The sequence below is a fragment of the Panthera leo genome, chromosome B4 (genome assembly GCF_018350215.1).
Source record: "Panthera leo isolate Ple1 chromosome B4, P.leo_Ple1_pat1.1, whole genome shotgun sequence".
In the NCBI taxonomy this organism is placed as follows: domain Eukaryota; kingdom Metazoa; phylum Chordata; class Mammalia; order Carnivora; family Felidae; genus Panthera; species Panthera leo.
In genome coordinates this window covers 6,778,753-6,799,013 of record NC_056685.1, presented here as the reverse complement: position 1 = coordinate 6,799,013, position 20,261 = coordinate 6,778,753, and the positions used below count along the sequence as shown (strand labels likewise).

The 20,261-nt window shown below is 43.5% G+C and overlaps 1 protein-coding gene across 1 annotated transcript in view; it reads left to right on the top strand.

Annotated features, from left to right (window-relative positions):
• KIN (Kin17 DNA and RNA binding protein) overlaps positions 1-20,261 on the top strand; it is a 35,920-nt gene that overhangs the window by 5,184 nt on the left and 10,475 nt on the right. Inside the window, exons 2-9 of the mRNA XM_042944821.1 lie at positions 531-625; positions 4,269-4,312; positions 4,396-4,518; positions 5,340-5,521; positions 8,623-8,671; positions 9,623-9,680; positions 16,947-17,076; positions 19,614-19,664. Coding sequence (XP_042800755.1) covers positions 531-625; positions 4,269-4,312; positions 4,396-4,518; positions 5,340-5,521; positions 8,623-8,671; positions 9,623-9,680; positions 16,947-17,076; positions 19,614-19,664 — 732 coding nt within the window. The remainder of the gene's footprint in view (positions 1-530; positions 626-4,268; positions 4,313-4,395; positions 4,519-5,339; positions 5,522-8,622; positions 8,672-9,622; positions 9,681-16,946; positions 17,077-19,613; positions 19,665-20,261) is intronic.

The following is a 20,261-nucleotide window of genomic DNA, read 5'->3' as shown; positions in this document are numbered from 1 at the left end:
GAGGTTTCTGTAGGGTGCAGTTATCCCATGAGATTTAACATGACATTTCTGTAATATGCCATAACGTATTTTGGATAATGAGCCGAAGTAGAGAAAAGTGAGTGAAATTCACTAACGGCCCATTTTACTTGGTTACGTTTCCCCAACCACTTACATCGCCCTACATGTAGTAGATGTTCAGTAAAATTGGGTAAATGGATTTAAAAAACAAAATCACTCTTCTGTTCCCGTGCCCTGTCCTGTCTGTTAGTAACGTCGGCTTGCCACGAGCTTTCTGTCTCTTTAATCTCCTGGGATTATCCCTTGAGGGGCAGTGTTACATAACTCAACCTCATAAAAAACTTTTTTAAAAAAATGATAACGTGCTTAAAGCTAGTGATTTTCTCTCTCTCTCTCTCTTTTTTTTTTTTTTTTTTTTTGTTACAATTTATTGTCAAAGAGGAGCTTTTTATGGTTAACTAAATACTTCTGTTTAGGGCCCATTATGATGACCTAAATCAGAACTTAACCACTCCTTACATGTTTTGTAGAATGGCTTTAAGTGTCATTGTATGTCCGAATCTCACCAGAGACAACTACTGTTGGCTTCAGAAAATCCTCAGCAGTTTATGGATTACTTCTCCGAGTAAGTAACTTGAAGACATCCTTATCTCATAAGCTTTGTTGAGTTGGACGTGTACCACATATGCTTAAAAATTTGTATATTGGGAGCTCTGTCTGTTCCTTACACATTAACAGGATAGCTCTACGATCTTGTGCTCAGGTTTTGTTTTCCTTTGACAATTTGTCACAGTGTGAAATTGTTACAGAAGTGTTTCTCACAATTCAGTCTTGCTCTCCAAACACAAAAAAACCCTCTTTCATTCTAACTCGGTCGTGGCTCAGAGCACGGCTGTGGAATCCGACTGCCTGCCTTTAAGCCCTGCAAACCCAGGCTTCTCCCTTCATGGGCTGCGTGACTCTCGCCGAACCACTTACGTTTGTCTGTGCTTCTGTTTCCTCATCTGTAAAATGGGACTAAAAACAGCACCCTCTTCCAAGCGTTTTCTTTATTTCATAGAAAGATTAATGAGTTAATGGTTTTAAAGTGTTTAGAAAAGTATCCAGTGCTTGATTAATATTAGCTATTAATTATTATTGCTATTAATATTTAGTCTTAAGTCTGTCTCTTTCTTTCCCAAGTTCTGGACCTTTTGGTCTTAGGACCCCTTTTCACCCTTAAAAATTATTGAAGAGCCTCGAAGAGCTTTTGTTTGTGATTGATATCGATATATTGATCCTTGTGAGTTAGGGATTAAAAATGAAAAAAAAAAATGAAGCGTATTTATTATTTCACTTAAAATAATAATAAATCTTAATATTAAGTGTTAAAATAAATAATTTTTTAATAAAAATTAACTATTCCAAAACAAAAACAATCGGAATAGCTTTGCTTCAGATTTTTACAAATCTCTTCAGGGTCTGACTACTAGGAGACAGCTGGATTCTACAACCGCTTCTATATTCAATTGTCTGTTTCAACATGTTTTGGGTAAAGCACATAAAGGCCACCCTGTTCATAGATGTCTGGTTGGAACGGGGGAATACTTTAATAGCCTTTTTCGGATAATTTTGGATGTTCTTGGATGCGACATCAAAACACAACAACGTGGCAGTTTCTTCAAGATTAGCTGCAGTGTGGATTCTGGAACCGTGTCAGGGAACTTTTGTGCACTATTACATTATGATCCCTCGATCTTTCACTTTAGATGGAGCTTGTCCCCACGCATGGTTTTATGTCATCATGCACTGGTCATTTGGAAAATATTGGTTCACCGAGTGTTCCGAATGGTGACACGTTTTGTTACATAGTAGCGTAAAATCATACTTCTTAATGTTATCAGTGTCATCGGACAGGTCCTTTAGTATTGGGAGGGACGTCAGGCTCACGGTGGCCGATGCTAGTTTACCAGATTCAATTTTTTGCCGGAAAGCTCACATTTTATCGTCGGCAACAAATGATAAACAAATGTCAGCCGTTTTCCTTGACGTGACAAGGCTCGCTTTGCTTATTTTTGACCAAATGTCTGCTAAATACCCGATTTTGAATAACCGTAGTTGATCGGTCCGTCATCCTTTCAAGTAGAGGTGGTGCGCGGTGACAGAGGTAGTTCTGTGCGTGGCTCAGACCATCGCACGAGTGCTGCGCTCAAGTCAAGCCCCAGCCGGCGGTGGAAGTGCTACGTTCCCGAGCCCGTCCCAGCGCACAGGGTATGAGACGGAGCCCCGCAGGCTGAGATTTAGTACTGTCCCACCGCCCCGTCAAGGACGTTCTTGGCGAAACCAGCATTGATTCTCACCGCGAGCGCATGTCCGTGAAGAATCCTCTGGCTGCCTGTGCAGGCTGGCCTCGCCGCCCACTGCCCTGACTTGGCTGAGACGCCAGCAGGTGTCCCCTGTGTGGCTTTTGTGCCATCAAAGCAGGTAACACGGTGAAAAAGGCCAAAATTGTTTATCTGTGAACCACACGAAACCACCTCGATTTCCACGGGGCTGCACGAGCCACATTTGGGGACATATCATCCTGGCAAGAGCCATCTACGCTGGGCTTTTTCTCTCCGCCCCCTTTTACTGCATCCACGTAGCTGCCCAGTTTCCATCTTGCTCTTTATCTTTCTTCGGTGGATAACGCTCTTAACTACCCACAAACATCTCTCTGTTTTCCATTCTTTCCTGGCTCTCCTCCTCCTCCTCCTGCTGCCTGCTTGCTTCCTTAGCTCCTCTTTCTTTCCTCCCAGCTCCTCCAGTGCAGGAATGTTCCTCAGGGTGTCCGCTCGGCTTCCTTCAGTCCACATTACCCAGGCTCCAAGAGTTCTGTCATTCTCCCAGCTGTTCCCTTTGTGTTGGGTGACTCCTCAGTCTTACTGTTCATTCCTGATTATCTGTCCTAAGTTGTAGATTTTTTTTTTTTCTGGGAAGTTGTAATCTATATTTCTGAAGGCTCTCCCAAAGCCAACATTTTAAAGCCACGCACGGTACTCTGTCCACCACACCTATCGTGTGCTGGCTGACAATACCTACTCGGAATGCTAAGCTGGGACTTCCCTGTTGTTGATTCTCCTCTGCAGTGTCCTTTAAACTCACCTCCTCGCCATTCTCCCAGCCCTAGTCATCATTCTCATCATGTGTCACCTAAATTAATTCCGTGACTTCCTCACTGATCTCCCAGCCGCAGTTTCTGTCCCTCCTGTCCGTGTTTTATGCCCATGGTTCACAAACCACCACGTGCGTCAGAATCACCGTGAGGGCTTGTGACAACAGTGGCAGATTCTAATTCCATAGATCTGGGCTGGGGCTGGAGACGTGCTGTTTCTATCAAGTTCCCAGGTAATGTTGATGCTACTGTTGTAGGGACCACACTTTGAGAATTCTTGTTCTTTCTAGATCACAGATTTTCACAGACTAACTCCTAAGTAAATTATTTGGTGCTTTGCCACTGCCTGCATAAAACCCACCCTCTTGAGCATGACATTCGAGGTACTTCAAAGATCAGCCCCGCCATTATTTTCCAGCTCTCTCCTCCCCCCCCGGCCCCCACCGTTCTTCTGTTATGTCCCACCATGTCCCTCCTTTCTGTCTACTCACAACATTAGCTCAGTGAGGTCATCATTTCCCAGACGTGATGCTTCCGTGTTTCTCTGCCAGCTGGGAGTGGCCTTCTCTTCCTCTCCACCTATAAGCTCTGATGTCTACTTCCCTGCCCTCGTTAAAGATCGCCAGCGGGCATCCCTCAACTCCGTGACATTGTGCTACATCTCTTTTGCAGTTCGCCTCGTGTTATGATTGGTTCTGCTAGATTGGAACCTGGGTCAAGATTTAGGTTTTATTCACCTGTGTTTACCCAGCACGTAACACAGTGTATTCCGTGCAGAGGGACACATTGAGTACCAGTTTCACGTGGAATCAGGGAAGTTTTGTTATCGTCGGAAGAATGGTTTTATTATGCCACGCTCAGTCACGCTAAGAGACTTCACGGAGGAACCTTTCTAGACCCGTGGAGTCACTTGTGCTGTGGTTGCTCCGCCAAGCCTGGAAGCCTCAACTCCAAACTGACCTGTAACTGAAATCCTCGAAAGCTGTAAACTTTCGGGATTCCTTCCCTTTTCAGTTCTTGAGGGTTCCTAACAGGTAGTCACATAGATGTGTCATGTATCATTTGGGCATTCACACTGTATGGTGGCTTTGTATTTGTAGAATTACCTTAATGCTTTCCTTCCTTTCCTTATTAGGGAATTCCGAAATGACTTTCTAGAACTTCTCAGGAGACGCTTTGGTAAGCATCTGGGTACTGTGCGCACAACAACTTCCTAATCTGTAAGCCTGCTCCGGGTTGACGGTGTGCTGTTTTGTTCTCAGGCACTAAGAGAGTCCACAACAACATCGTGTACAATGAGTATATCAGCCACCGGGAGCACATCCACATGAACGCCACCCAGTGGGAGACTCTGACTGATTTTACCAAGTGGCTGGGCAGAGAAGGTGAGAAGAAGACAGGGTCTGAGCAGCTGTTGCGTGGCTCGGGGGCAGAGACACAATTGTCACGGTTTCTGTGTACGTTTACGGAAAAGAGGGCGAGCAGGGCAGTTAAAAACTGGCGGAGGGGAGCATAATCTTCCGGGACTCATTTTGTGTGTTCCACCCGAACGCGAGCGTCTGGGACGGTTCTTTTGACAGGGCCCGGATTTATCGCCGCCGCATCCTCTCATTCGGGTTAAGGGTTATTACCAGTCCTCCCCCTCTTACGCCCCCGTACTCATTTTACTTTCTGAGGCTTTTGTTACCCCCGCGCAAGGAGCTTTTTAAAACTTTGCTGCAGCTTTTTCCATTTCTAATCTTCATAGGATGAACTTGGAAGGAGAGGGCAAGGAGCCGTGACATGTATCACGTACTCAGTGTGTTACTTGATTCCATTTTACGGGGCAAATTTCTATTAAGTTAGTAGAATATCATGTACTCGTCGGATGTTAAATACTTAGACACAGTTAAATAATTACTAAGCAAGATGATACTTCTTTCCTGTATTTCCCTGGCGTACATAGTTGACTTAGCCCAGGTAGTTAAAAATCAGAATGATAATTTTTTCTGTTCAAGGAGATAAAGTATCCCACTTAAAATATCTAAATTTTATCAACTGTGAGTATGGAAAATCCATGGGCCGCATTAATTTGTGTATTTGAATGTGTTTGAATGAGTGTATTTGAATGAATAAGTACATGACGCAGAGATGGAACGCATTTATATTTCCCTTTAGTTTTGGTTGTGTACGAGTTTACTTGTTATTTTTTTTTTTTCTTTTTAAGGCTTGTGCAAGGTGGATGAGACGCCGAAGGGCTGGTATATTCAGTATATCGACAGGGACCCAGAAACTATCCGCCGGCAACTGGAACTGGAGAAGAAGAAGAAGCAGGACCTTGATGATGAAGAGAAGACAGCCAAGTTTATTGAAGAACAAGTGAGAAGAGGTCTGGAAGGGAAAGAACAGGTGGGCAGCAGTGTCATTCAGGGAGGCAATGGGAAAAGGTCTCAAGAAGCAAAATTTTTAAGCATCGAGTTGAGTTTGGCAGATGCTGTTCCTTACCGAAGAGGAGAATGAGCATGGCGGAGTCTAAAAGGCCAGCTTCTGGAGTCGAGGCCAGCCTGGGTCCCATCTCTGACTTACTGACTCTCGATCTTATAGAATTCTATAGTTCTAAACCTCAGCTTCCTTATGGTTAAGGTGCAGGTGATAACTAATGGGGGAGACCCAGCAGATGACATCACCCGGCCGTAATTAGCGCGATGCCGGAGTGAAACACAGTGTGGGAACCTAGGTGCCAGCGCCTGCCCCAGCCTGGACGGGATGTAGACTGTTTGAATCAGGCACATACAACCTGTGGGCCTGAAGAATCAACAGGCCGAACCCAGGTAAATGGGGAGACAGGGCATGGGGAAGGTGGTTCGGGTGTTAGAATAACTAGAGGAGGGCATTTACTTTAACAGATATTTATTGGGTACCCTCTGTGTGCCAAGCCTTCTTCTAGGCACTGGGGAGAGAGCAGTGAACAAAAGATAAAAACTCCCTGCCTCATGGTGCTTCATACCAAAAGTTGTGTGTGTGTAGGAAAGCATAGCCTGTACATAGGTGGCGCTCCTAGCCATTTAGTATTTTAAAAACTTTATTGTGTGGGGCGCCTGGGTGGCTCAGTCAGTTGAGCGTCCGACTTCGGCTCAGGTCATGATCTCGCGGTCTGTGGGTTTGAGCCCCGCGTCGGGCTCTGTGCCGGAGCCTGCTTCGGATTCTGCGTCTCCCCCTCTCTCTCTGCCCCTCCCCTGCTCATGCTCTGTCTCTCTCTTTCTGTCAAAAATAAACATTAAAAAAAGAAAAAACTTTATTGTGGTATAAGATACATGTGCTAAAGTGTATGATGTGCGTTAATCTTAAGGTTACAGCTTAGTGAAATTTTACATATGGATGGATGGATGGATAGTAGATGGATGGATAGCTTATGAAATGACCACCCAGATCAAGATACAGAACATTTTCAGTGTCATACTCATTCCCAGTTAATATTCCCTGTTCCCCAGGAAGGAACTGGTGTTCTGATGTGCCACTCTTAATTACTTGCCGGTTGGTTCATGAACTTCATCAAAGTTTGTATGAACTTCGCCATACGGTACACTCTCTCTGTGTCTGGCTTCTTTAACTCAGACAGAATGTTCTTTATGTTTACTGCACCTGTGTCCTTTCCTACCAGTGTTTCACCCTTTTTAAAATTGATGTCTATTCCATTTTATGAATATCACACAATTGATCCATTGTCCTGCTGAGAAACATGTAGCTTGTTTTCAGGATTTGGCTATTATGAATACAGCTGCTCCGATCATTAATGTGCGTGTCTTATAGAAGCTGTTTATTACAGAGTGACGCAGGAAGGAAAAGGCAATAAGAAAGTAAAGATCCATTTATGAGTCAACTTTTATACCGTGTTAATTGACCTTGATAAGTGGGTGGCTGTGCGTGTGTAATATGGTGCTGCTTTCATAAGCATGTATTTACGCCATCTTTTAGGAGGTTTCTATATTAAAATAGAAACAATGTTTAAAGCACTGTAGTTGTAAAATTTAACCCCTGCCTAAGATTGAAAAAAGATTTTTATTCTTGAAATTCTTTTACCTTTTTAAAATTTAGACCTCTGAGGGCACCTGGGAGGCTCAGTCGGTTAAGCATCTGACTTGGGCCCAGATCATGATCCTGCGGTCCGTGAGCTTGAGCCCCCTGTCGGGCTCTGTGCCGACAGCTCAGAGCCTGCTTCAGATTCTATGCCTCCCTCTCTCTCCGTCCCCCACTCATGCTCTGTCTCTCTCTGTCTCTGAAAAATGAATAAACATTAAAAAAATTAAAAAAAAAAAAACCTTTAAACCTCTGGGGGCATCTGGGTGGCTTAGTCAGTTAAGCACGCGACTCTTCGTTTCGGCTCAGGGCACGATCTCATGGTTTGCGAGTTTGAGCCTCACATTGGGCTCCGCGCTGACAGTGTGGAGTCTCCTTGGGATTCTCTCTCTCTGCTCCTTCCCTGCACTCTCTTTCTCTAAAAAACAAATAAACTTTAAAATAAAATGAAAATAAAATTTAAAGTTCTGTTTTCAGTGGAGGGAAAATTATAATTTCCTATTGTGGAAATTAAGAAGGATCACATCTTGTACAGAGGAACATGGTTTACCTTTTGGAATAGCGTTGTTTTGTAACATTTTTGCTTAATTCCATTAAGACCTTCAAGTTAATTCATACTTTCCAGGTATAAATAGCATCTTCCAGTAAAAGAAGTCCTACTGATCAGTGCTTCCTCATTCCACACTTAAACATGTCAGTTTTTTTAAAAGTAACATTGTGTCTTTTGTAAGATGTTAATGGACATTGCCTAAGGAAAGACTATCTCAGTTAAATCTCAAGAACATTTTTTTTTAACGTTTTATTTATAAGAACATCTTTTCTGTTAGTAGAAACCACAGTTAACATTTATCAAACACTCTTGCAGGCGTGATGCTAAGTGTTTCCTTTATATCGTATTTAACCCTTATGATACCTCTGAATATGCACGTTATCCCTGTTTTAAACACAGAATAGTTGAGGCATAAGGGAGATTGTGAGATTGGCAGGCGACAGAGCCAATACCGTGCAGAGGTGGGTTTTACCTGCACTTCTTCCTGAGTTCGTCTTAGACTCTCGATCTTAACAGTAAACCATCCCACAATATAGAAAGGTTTTGTTTTTTTAAGGTAATCCTCTAGCTAAAACTTTTAAAGTTTATTGTTTTATGTTGTTTCCATTTTAAATTGTAGCAGGAAGACAGATGTAGGTAAACTTCTGCAGTTTGGTCCAGAGAAGTCACTTTCTTCCCGCTTTGGAATAGTGCTCAGTGGAAGGATGTTTGCGGTACGTGTCATTTCTTGGCTAGGATCTTAATCACTTTGCACTTGTATTTGGAGCTGCCTTGCAACAATGGGTAGGAAGTCAGCACCTGGGCCTACTGAGTACTGATGGCAAATACACTATAAACCAAAGCTTCACACTCTTTTTTTTTTTTTTTTTTTTTTTCCTTTTAGGAGGCTCCTGTTTTTACGGAATTAAGCAGAGAAAATGATGAAGAAAAAGGTAGTTTTACTTTTTTTTTTCTTCTTCTAATATGGATGCTTTCCTATCGGCCCTGCCAAAAACTAGCAACAGGTTTGGGAGCAAGACCTGTACTATGTCTGGATCGCACTGTTCTCGCCCATATGTGAAAAAGCTGTAACGATGAACCGGGTAGGATGCCTTCAGCTACAAGTAAGAAAACTGACCAAAGGGAGCCTCAGTAGTAAGGAAATGGCTTGCTCTAACAAGAGTCCCAGGGGCAGGCCATCGGTCAGCAGCGGGACACGAGGTAGCTGTGGGCACTTTCGGCCACTGTATGTAGACCCAGCATTGTCCAGAGGATGACAGAGGGCATCTCTTCTAGAGTCCCCTGTGAGCCAGGAAACTTTACCTAGAAGACACTCCTCCGGCCAGCAGACTTCCTTCTGAATGTCACTGGCCAGACCCTATCAGCCTCCACCTCAAAGGCAGTCGCTGGGAAAGGAAGCGGGATTATTTTGATTGCTTTAGAGCAAAAGAACCTTACAAAGCCTCCCCCCCCCCCACCCCTGCCCCCGCCTCCTAATCCCATCACTTTGAGCATTAGGTTTTCAACATGCAAATTTACAGAGGATACAGACACAGTGTGAGAAGTGTGAACACCTAAACAAAATTGGAGTTCTGTCCCCTTAGCAAGGGCAGAAGGGGACAGTGGAGGTGGAGAACAGCCAAGGCAGCCTTTCCCAGCTCCGAGCATCTGCCCAGTGCGCTTCTCTGCAGGAGTGTATCATCTCTGGATAGGAGCATTCCAGCTCTCGTTCATGCCGACCGTCCGGGAACTTCTGTGTGGATGTGGTGTGGTATCTTATCTGAGAAGTGTTATAATTTCCCTGAAATATATACGTATATATGTATAAATGAAGTGTGTGTGCATGGGTAGGAAATGAAACGTGTAAAATGCGTAACAAACTATAGCACTGTTTTTTCTTCCAGTTACATTCAATTTGAATAAAGGAGCATGTAGTTCAGCAGCAACATCATCCAAATCAAGGTGAGCTACGTGAATAGGTATCTTAGAACTCGAGGATTTCTGTGAAATGTTGATGACTACATTTTAAAAGCTGCAGTATTGTGGGTGTTTTTTTTTTTTCTGGTTGTAATTTTCTTCTTCGTTTTGTTTTTGTTTGGTGGTGGTTGTGTTTTTCAGCAACTGTTTTTTTCCCTGATTTGCCTATGATGATATGATTCCCCCTTTTGAGGAAAGGCCTACTCTGATCACGTGCTTCCCATGACACATCTTTGTCTCTCTGGGAGTCCTTCTCCACTTAATAATTCCTTCTGTGCTACTGCGGTGCTATTTGGTTTTCTTTTTCCTTTTTTTCTTTTGTTTTGCTATTTGTTTTTCTATCAGAGCCCACGTCTCAAGTTTAAATATTAGCTGGAGTGTACAGTTTTTGTTCTGTCTACCGTATTAAGATCTTGTGAGAATAGAGACGAAGTCATTCGCCTAACTTCTCAGCACCTAGTACAGTGTAAATGCCCTGGTCAGCACTCAGTGACGACTGCCTTCCGGGCTACGCGATGTAGTAACAGAATGGGGCTTGCCAGCTTTTTCTAGGAAAGGCCCTACAGTAAATAGTTTAGACATCATTGGCCATATGTCTTTGTCACAACCACTTAGCTGCTATCGGAGCGAGAAAGCAGCCAGAGACAATATGTAAACAAGCGATCGTGGCTGTATTCCAGTAAAATCTTATTTATAAACACAGGCAGCAGGCTGCATCTGCCCCTTAGGTTGTAGTTTGCCAAGTCCTGGAACAGCATGTAGTCAGGTACTTCTCACTTTTCACATTCTCTTCTCTTGCAGTTCTTAGACATTCTTTCACCACATCTCTGCTCACTATCTGTGATGCGCAGTGTGTCCAGTTGTTTATGAAGATAAAAAAAAAAAAAAAAGACAAGATATTCAGGAAGGCACCTCCTCCTGACACCTTCCCATTATCTACCAGAAATTAGTTTTGAGTTGGCCAATCTTTGTTATTTTACTTAGTATTTTACATATTGTTTATTGAAGACCTAACTCAGGTTTTCTGGTTAATTTATTAGGCGAGTATTTATTTACACGACGAAGTAAGTGGCGAGGAGAGTTGAAGGAACTAGACAGACTGAGGGAGGGAGCACGTAATACTGCTTCAGAATGGCTGGCCGGAGGTCTTCACTTTGGTCGAAATATTTCAGAATTGACACCTACATTAGAGATCGTGAAGGAAGCGGTCAGCTGGGTTCTACACGTGGTACCCTTGAAAATTCTTTTTCAAAGTAGTGGTCTGATAGGACCCGGAAGACAGATTTAAATATGTCAGATCACACGTTGCCTTATGGTTTTAGACCTGTACGTGTTTCCCTCCAGTCTCCCTTATTATTTGTTATTCCCAAGTGTAGATAAATGTTAAACTTAGTCCCAGCGGCCCCCAAACTGGTCTCTCTCGTATTAGTTTTCTGTGGCTGCTGTAAATGACCAGAAACCAAGTGTCCTGAAACAACAGGAATTTATTCTGTTTCCGGAAGCCAGAAGCGTGAAGTCAGAATCGCCGGCCGAGATCAGGCCACGTGCCAGGCGGTGCTTCCTCCGCGGGCCCCGGCGGGAATCCGTCCTTTGCCTCTTCCGGCTTCCGCTGGCTGCTGCCATCCCTCGGCTTGTGGCTGCACCCTTCAGTTTTCAAGAGCAGTGTCTTCACATCTCTCTTTGCCCCACCTTCACACCACCTTCTCTGTGCGTCAAGTCTGCCTGTTTCCCTCTTGAAAGGATGCATGTGTATAGAACCCATTCGGGCACCCCGGGATAGTCTCACCTCAGAATCTATAACCTAATCTCGTTCGCAAAGACCCTTTTCCCAGTAAGGTCGCATGTATCAACTCCAGGGATGAGGACCGGTTATCTTTGGGGTCTGCTGTTTAGCCTCCTGCACCCCGACGCCAGGCTTTGATGTCATTATAAAAGTAGTTTTATTTGACCAAGTTCCGTGTGTTCAGTCTCAAGTGTGTATACGGACGCGTAAATGGCGTCACAGATAATACAATGTTAAGACTCATCTAAATTTCCTTTTTCTGACATTATGGCCCATTTTTATAGAGGTTGGGATTTATTTTCCTATCGACTTATGTCTCTTGTATAGCTAAAGCTCAGAATGAATGAAGTGATCTAGATAGCAAAAATGGGTGTCTTAGGCTATACTGAGGCACGGAGGTGAGCCCTGCTCCTCCCGGCTTTGAACACAGGTTACTCGGTTCCCATTTCTGTTTTGGGGCTCCTCTTCTTTAACTGTGTTAGTTATTACTAACTGATGGCAGAATTCTAGGGCCCTTCTAGGAGCGAACATTCCATCCGCAATCTGTTACTGTTCATTTCTTGCCTTGATTTTAGCCCCATCTTCACTGTCTCGGTTTGTCACCTTCTACTAGAACCTTTTTGGGGGAGGAGGGCTGTTATGGTGAGAGCAGCTAGTGGGAAGATTGAATGTAGTCCACAGCTGAAAAAAAATGGACTCTTGCCTTTTACTTCACCGTCATTGAGAGTGATATTTAATTTCCTATGCTTCTGGCGATGTTAAGTTCTTAAAATGATTTGTATAGGTTTTCTCTCTTGATTCTAAGCAGTATTTTCAGGATAGGGATTATCACTTTCTTGAAAGCTTGGTAAAATACTGTGTTAGTGTCAGCTGGCGAGGGAATACCTTTTACTATTAACTATTTATGTACTATTAACTATTTATGTACTATTTAGTTATTACTGTTAATAAGAGTATTACTGTTTAGTTATTACTATTACTATTAGTATAACTAATTACTATTAGTTATAGTAATACTATTACTGTTAGTATAACTATTAGTTATTACTATTTAGTTATTACTATTAACTATTTATGTACTATTTAACACTTTTGTGACAGTCATTAGTTTATTCAACTTTGCAATATAATCTTGATCATATGAATTTCAATAATTTGCATCATTTTTATTTTTCTAGACTCTCCTTTTTATCTAGCCTCTCAAATTTAGTATCTGTTTTATTACTCTTTCAAAATACCAACTTTTTGGGGTGCCTGAGTGGCTCAGTCGGTTAAGTGTCCAACTCCTGATTTCTGCTCAGGTCATGATCTCAGCTCGTGAGATCAATCCCCTGTGCGTTGGCTTGGGCTTGGGATTCTCTGTGTCCCTCTCTTTCTGACCCTCCCCTGCTCGGACGTGCCCTCTCTCGCTCTCTCTCTTTCAAAATAAATAAACATAAAAAAGCCCAACTTTTTATTTTCTTGATAATATAATTTCTCTGGTTTCTGTGTTAGTGATTTCTGTCCTTCATAATGTCTTCTGTCAGCATTTCTTAAATTCTTCATCATTCATTTTAGCTCTAACGGAATCTTGATATTGCAAGCAGAAGGATCTAGATGTCAAGCCCTACCATGTCTTTCTCTCTCTTTTTTTTTTAATAAGCAATTAAAATTTTATTTTATTTATTTATTTATTTTTAAGAAAGAGAAAACATGAACGGAAGAGAAGGGGAGAGGGAGAGAGAGAAACTTTTTTTTCTTTTAAGTTTATTTATTTTGAGAGAGAGTGGGCAGGGAGGGGCAGTGAGAGAGGGAGAGAGAGAATTCTGTGTCACTGTCAGCACAGAGCCCAACGTGGGGCTTGAACCCACAAACAGAGAGATCATGACCTGAGCCAAAATCAAGAGTCAGATGCTTAACCCACTAGGCCACCCCGATGCCCCAGAGAATCTTCAACAGGCTCCGTGCCCAGTGCAGAGCCCAACACAGGGCTCGATCCCATGACCCTGGGATCATAACCTGAGCCAAAATCAAGAGTTGGATGGTCGGGGCGCGCCTGGGTGGCTCGGTCGGTTGAGCGTCCGACTTTGGCTCAGGTCATGAGCTTGCAGGTCGTGAATTCGAGCCCCGTGTCGGGCTTTGTGCTGACAGCTCAGAGCCTGGAGCCTGTTTCGGATTCTGTGTCTCTCTCTGTCTCTGCCCCTTCCTCGCTCGCTCGCTCTCTCAAAAATAAAGATTTTTTTTAAAAATTAAAAAAAAAGTTGGACACTCAACCGACGGAGCCGCCCAGGTGCCCCTCTTTCTCTTATTAAAGACTCAGTATCTTTGGTCATCACCTGTGAGATAAATTGTCATTTTTTTCCATGCTCTTATGTGACCATTGTGATCCGGTGCATCCCCCACCACTTGTACTCCAGCTCTGCTAAATTATTTGTGCCGTCCTAGACGAGCCGTGCTGGCTCACCCTGACTTTTCTCGGTGTCTGCCGTTCCCCCTTCCCGGGACACCCTTCCATGTCTGTTTTCCCACCCGTGGTGAGATCCTGATGGGCTATTCTGTTCATCTTTTTATCCCCGCTGCTTGTCACCTTGTAGACATCTAACAATGCCAAATAAATTGTCTTGACAGAAAACTCTTTTTTCTATTCAGTTTAGGTGTTTTTGTGCGGCGAAATGTATATAACATGACGTTTACCATTTTGACCGTTTTTAAGTGCACGGGTCAGTGGCAGCAAATAGATTCACATTGTGTCTGTGACCAGCATCCATCTGCCAGACTTTCTCGTCACCCCGAACTGAAACTGTACTCGTTAAACCCTAACTCCCCGTTTCCCTCTACCCCACCAGACCCCAGTGACCTCTGTCCTGCTTTCTGTCTCTGTGAACGTGACTGTTCTAATCTCCTCCTCTGAGTGGAGTCATACAGAGGTTGCCCTTCCGTGACTGGCTTCTTTCACTCACTCTAATGTCCTCAAGGTACATCCACCTTGTGGTCATGTGTCAGAATTTCCCTCCCTTTTAAGGCTGAATACTCTCCTGTTGTCGTGTAGACCACATTTTGTTCGTCTCTTCATCGGCCATTGGACATTTGGAGTCATTGCCACCTTTTGGTGATCACAGATAATGCTGTTCTGAACACTGGTGCACAGATACGTGTTCGAGTCCCTTCTTTAAGTCCTTTGGGTATACACCCAGGAGTGGAGTCGCCGGACTGTAGGATGGCCCTGCGCTTGCTTTGTTGAAGAACTGCCTGGCTGCTTCCCATAGCACTTGCTCCAGTCGTGCATTTGCACCAACAGTGCACAAGGTTCCAGGGCGCCCCGTCCTCACCAACGCTTCTCTTTTCTGTATTTTTCTTCCACAAGCCATCCTAAGAGATGGGAAGTGTTGTCTCACGTGCTCTGGAGTTACGTTTCCCTGATGGTTAGTGTTGTGAAGCATCTTTTCATGGACTTTTTGACCATTTATGTGTCTTCTTTGGAGAAATGCCTTTTGCTCACTTATTAATGGGGTTGTTTGTTTTTTATGCCGCTTAGTTTCAAGAAGAATGTCTCAAGATTCCAGGTTGAGATGAATACCGAAATACCGAAATAATTTATCAATGTATCCGAGGACTCAGTATTGATCAAATTTGGGGAATTATGGAGAATGTGAAAAGGGTCAGAAAGCAGAAACATAAGCACTGACTATAGGAGGAAATAGGTGGTTTGTAAACGTAATCACTAGACCCCCCCAATTACCCACTTAAACCTCATTCCCCTTTTGCTAGGGTTATTAGCGCCTCTTACGTGGACACAGTGTGGTTGATTGTGATCTGGAATTAGTGCTAAGTTTCGTGGATTTCTAGCTAAAGGTACTTTTAAATCTCAAGAAACTTTTTTGCTTCATTTTTAAAATATTCACTTTGAGAGAGAGCAAGCGCACGAGCAGGGGAGGGGCAGAGAGAGGGACGCTGTCAGCGCAGAGCCTGACACGGGGCTCGAACTCACAAACCGTGGGATCATGACCTGAGCCGAAATCAAGAGTCAGACGCTTAACCGACTGAGCCACCCAGGTGCCCCTAAAGAACCTTTCTTTAAGCAGCAAGTTGAAGCGTTTATCTTTATACGGGCTTAATCTGTTCAGAACCAAATGTATGTTATGTACAATTGTCACAAACCTGGGAAATGTGTCCACTGACAGAATGAGAACTTAGAAATATATTCAGAGGATTGACTTATGGGACAAAACCCAGCAAGTGACATTTCAAAAGGATAAATTGAAAACCTTCCAGTTAGGTAAAGAGAGAACATGAACTTCCACGAAGACCGAGTCAGGGGGTCCTGAACTGCAGAAGAGAAGTAAGGATCATAGTTGACTCCAAGCTGAACAGGACTCGTTAGAGTGACCTGGCTGCCAGTAAGTCCAGTGCTGTCTTTAAATGCCTTAAAAAAAAGTCCAAAGAATAATTCAAGGTTGTTTTTCTGTTAATCACACTTTTCTCTTGGTTATCCCCATAGGGGCTTCATGCACATATTTTCGTCTATTCGTCATTTGCAGATATGACAAACTAAATGATTAGACTGACAAGATTCAGTTAGCAAATATTAACTGAGCATGTGTTTTATGTGAGTCACTAGACGGTTACTGCTCCTTTACAACAAAAAATAAGTAAATACAAACATACACACCTGATTACATGTACAAATCATATATGCAAATGATTACAATGCAAAGTGGAGTGTGATACACGCCACAGAGACAGCAAGATCCAAGACGCCTCGTGAAGAAAGGATCTTAACAGAATTGGGACAAATGGAGATAAATGGAGAGATTGTTCTACGTATGAAAGAGGCACGTGTAAATCTGCAAAGGCATGAAACACGGCGTGGCTCAATCAATAATGAGTTGTTCAGAATGGCCAGTGTATATAATAAGTTAGAGATAGCATTCTTGGGCCAGTGGGGACAATTTTATATTGCGGTGCAAATTTTAGAATTTACACCGTCAATTCTAGGCAGGCGGGAGCAATCAAAAATTAAGTGACCTGTTGAGATTTTTGCCTTCAGAAAATAGAACTGGCAGTAATATGCGAGACTTCTTTACACGCATCTTACTTAGTCCTTGCAGTGAGCTATGAGTCGGGTCCCATTTTTATCCTGATTTGTAGATGAGGAACTCAGGTGTAGAAAGGTTAATCGCTCAGTCAGAAGCAGAAGTCTCCTTAAACCCTGGTCTGCCCAACCCCAAAGCCACGCTGCCACCACTCGGCCGTGCTGATCACCGTTGGCGCCAAGAGAAGGGATGAGGGGGAGGAGGGCGCTACGGCGGGAAAGGTCGCGTGTTCTCGCGCTCACAGTCCTGTAAGGCATAGAGACAGGTCCTTTATTGTTTCGACTGACCCGTTGTAAATGAATCGTGTAACAAATCTTTCCTGTGTTGTTCTTCTGCACGTTGGAAAGCCTTCTGTGCATAGTGTCTGTTAACAGGTATGGCTCTTCTTTTCGCCAGCTCCTTGGGACCAAGCGCGTTGAAGACAGTCGGGAATGCGGCATCAGTTAAGCGAAAAGAATCTTCCCAGAGCACAGCTCGATCAAAAGAAAAGAAAAAAAAGAAATCCGCGCTCGATGAAATCATGGAGGTATAGTTTACCAGCCGCGTGTCGACTTTTCAGCTGTTAGAGGAATGACGTAGTTCAAACTGAGGAAGGTTAGGTAGTTTTGCCAGTTCTTAGATTACTGAAAGTCAAAAGCTGTGTAGACACTGGGCTAGGGGAGGGGTGTAGATCAGATGGAACTAAAGGAGTTGGAAGCCCCCCATCAAAGTTTAGTTTCTCGCTTCAAGTGCTGCCTTCAGAACTCTCCGTGTGCTCACGGTCAGTGGAATTCAGGCAGAAGGGCTGCGGCGGGGTCGAGAGCAGGAAGGAGCAGCTCTGTTTGCCTTCCGTGGCTCAGTGAGACTGGCGTCCTCCACGGATTCCCGCCCACCACCCTGCGCTCTCCTGTCGCCTCTGACTTCCATTTGCCACCCCCCGGCCAGCAAGAGAAAGCCACGACGTACTTTTTATTTGACTGAACCTGATGCCAGGCCTATGTGATGAATCACTGGAAACCTGTGATTTGGGATCCGGGGCCAGACTTTGGCCCTAAATCTACCTGCAGCTCTAGAGCAGTGCTGCAGGAGGTTGTTAATATATTCCCTTTTTTTTCCTTTAATTTTTTAAATTATTTATTTTTTTTTATTTTATTTATTTTTCTTAATATTTGAGAGAAAGAGAGAGACAGAGCACAAGCAGGGGAGGGGTAGAGAGAGAGGGAGACACAGAACCCGAAGCAGGCTCCAGGCTCCGAGCTGTCGGCACAGAGCCCGACGTAGGGCTTGAACTCTCGAACCACGAGATCCTGACCGAGCCGAAGTCGGACGCTTAACCGACTGAGCCACCCCAGTGCCCCAATATATTCCTACATCTTCCTTGCTCCCTCTCCACACATAGCCTTACCTGATCAATCAATTTGTGAACCAAATAGAAAAGGAGAAGGACAGGTGAAGAGAAAGAATAAATGGATATAAGAAGCTAACTTTTTTTTTTTTTCTGTATTATCATTTCCTCTAGTCTCCCCAAACCCTCCTCTTTAGTTGTGAAGGGTTGAGAGGGAGCTATTTGGTCTTGCCCGTTACTGGGCGCTCCTACAATGCAGGCCAGTCTAAAAAGTTGAGATACGGTCACTCCGCCACTGAGCAAATACTGAGTTGTGTTATGTGCTGGGCATTGTGCAAGGTCCTGTGTCTGTATAGTAGAGAGCAAAATACAGTCCTTGTGTGTCATGCTAGTAAGAGGGATGTCCCACGAACAAGTGAACCAGTGAGTGAGTTATGACAAAATGTTAAGTGCTAAGGAGGTCAGAGGGCGGGCCGTGGGGGAGAGCTTGGGAAAAGGTGCTACGGCAGGGAAGATCTCAACCTCAAAGCATATGAAGGAAAGATCCACGTGGCTGGAGCGTGATGAGTACAAGAGTGGTAGCATTTGAGGTTCGAGAGAGGAGGGGGAGTGACCTCTTAGATGTCTTAATAGGCCATGGCAGAGTTTCTGAATCTAATTCAAAGTCAAATGGAAAGCTACATCTACCCGCTTGGTGAGACATGCTAAATTTAGAATGCTCTTTGTTCATATTGGAAAATTGGAGAAATTAAAATGAGACTTATTACCAACCAAAGAATTGCAGTGTTCTGGCCCCTCGAAAGTTGGTACTTAGGGTTCACTTAAGACAGCTGAGGAAGAAGGAGGCATGATACAGCCCCACAGCGACCAGACGGCACTCTTCTTTTGGACGCCCTTTTGCTTATGTCTCTCCAGGTTATATTTTTCTTCCCCTATATTCACAGGATTTATTGTCCTTATCAGACAGAGAAGCCCCTTTTTGCCATCAGAGTGTAGATAGAACTAACCATGCTGTGCAAAACTGGTATTAAGTGTGTATTAAGGTGCTTGTTTTAATGTTTCTTTATTTTGAGAGACAGCAGGAGCAGGGGAGGGGCAGAGAGAGAGGAGAGAGAGAATCCCAAGCAGGCTCTGCCCTGTCAGCACAGAGCCGGACACAGGGCTCGATTCCATGAACCATGAGATCAGGACCTGAACTGAAGTCATGGGTCGGACGCTTAATCCACTGAGCCACCCAGGCACCCCGTGTTACGTTTTTACCACAAAAACATTGCTTGTTTTCCAGCTCATGACAGTCACGTGGGGGGAAGAAGGGAGGGGGCAGTATAGCGCTGGCAGATGGCCTTGAAGTGTTGACCAAGCAGAGGCCACTGGTATTTGTTTTCTTGGTCAGTTGACTTGCTTTATCACATGTTGTTATCAAATCAAGTTCGTTTGTTTTTTCTAAACATTTTATTTTTAAGTAATCTCTGCACCCAACATGGGGCTTGAACCCATAACTACAAGATCAAGAGTAGCCCGCTTCGCAGACTAAACCTGCCAGGTGTCCCCCAAGTGTTTTTTTGAAATCAAAAATTAATTGCAAAAAAAGTTTATTTGTATTTGTCAGAGCTTGTAAGTTACACGGAGCCCCTTTCAGGCATATGTTTTATGGTGTTCTTTTGTTAAATAGAATGGTATTTGAAATAAATTAAGGATTTTAATGAGAGAATTCTGTGAATGTCTTATGTGTTCTACAGATCGAGGAGGAAAGGAAAAGAAGTACCCGAACAGACTATTGGCTACAGCCTGTACGTATTCAGCTGGAGTTCTCAAGTTCTAAACGCTTTTTAAAAAGAGCGAATGATTCGAAGAGCATTTGGTATAAATGACTTAAGTTTCTCAAACATACTTAAATCCTATGTATAGACCTTCCTGCCTTTTCTTTTCATCCGATCTTAAATTATCAGTTACACCTGTACTAGAGAGTAACTTCCTGTTTATAGGCTGGTGAGACTCCTTGAGTTTAATGCCAGATTTGTTTGTGGACATCTTGAATTGAAGCCTGGAATCGTTTCCAGTGTTTGCTAGAAGACAAGGGTCGTGTTTTCAGAAATGGGGCTGAAATGTAGAATTGTGAAAGCAGAAGTATTTGTTTTCAGTTTGCAGCTTATTGAACTTAGATTATCCCTTTAGGTACTTTGTTGAACAAAGGTGGTTTTAATTTTACAAACTCAAGTAGAGCTTTGTGTTTTATTGTGTATTTATTGTTCTATTGTTTTAAGATAATAATTTTGAAATATTTAAATAATTGCCAGAAATTATCATAGTTTGCTGATGCTCTGTTTTGAGCTTAGATGTGAAATTTTCGGAAGACGTTCAGGGTGCCTTCATTATTCTTTGAGAAG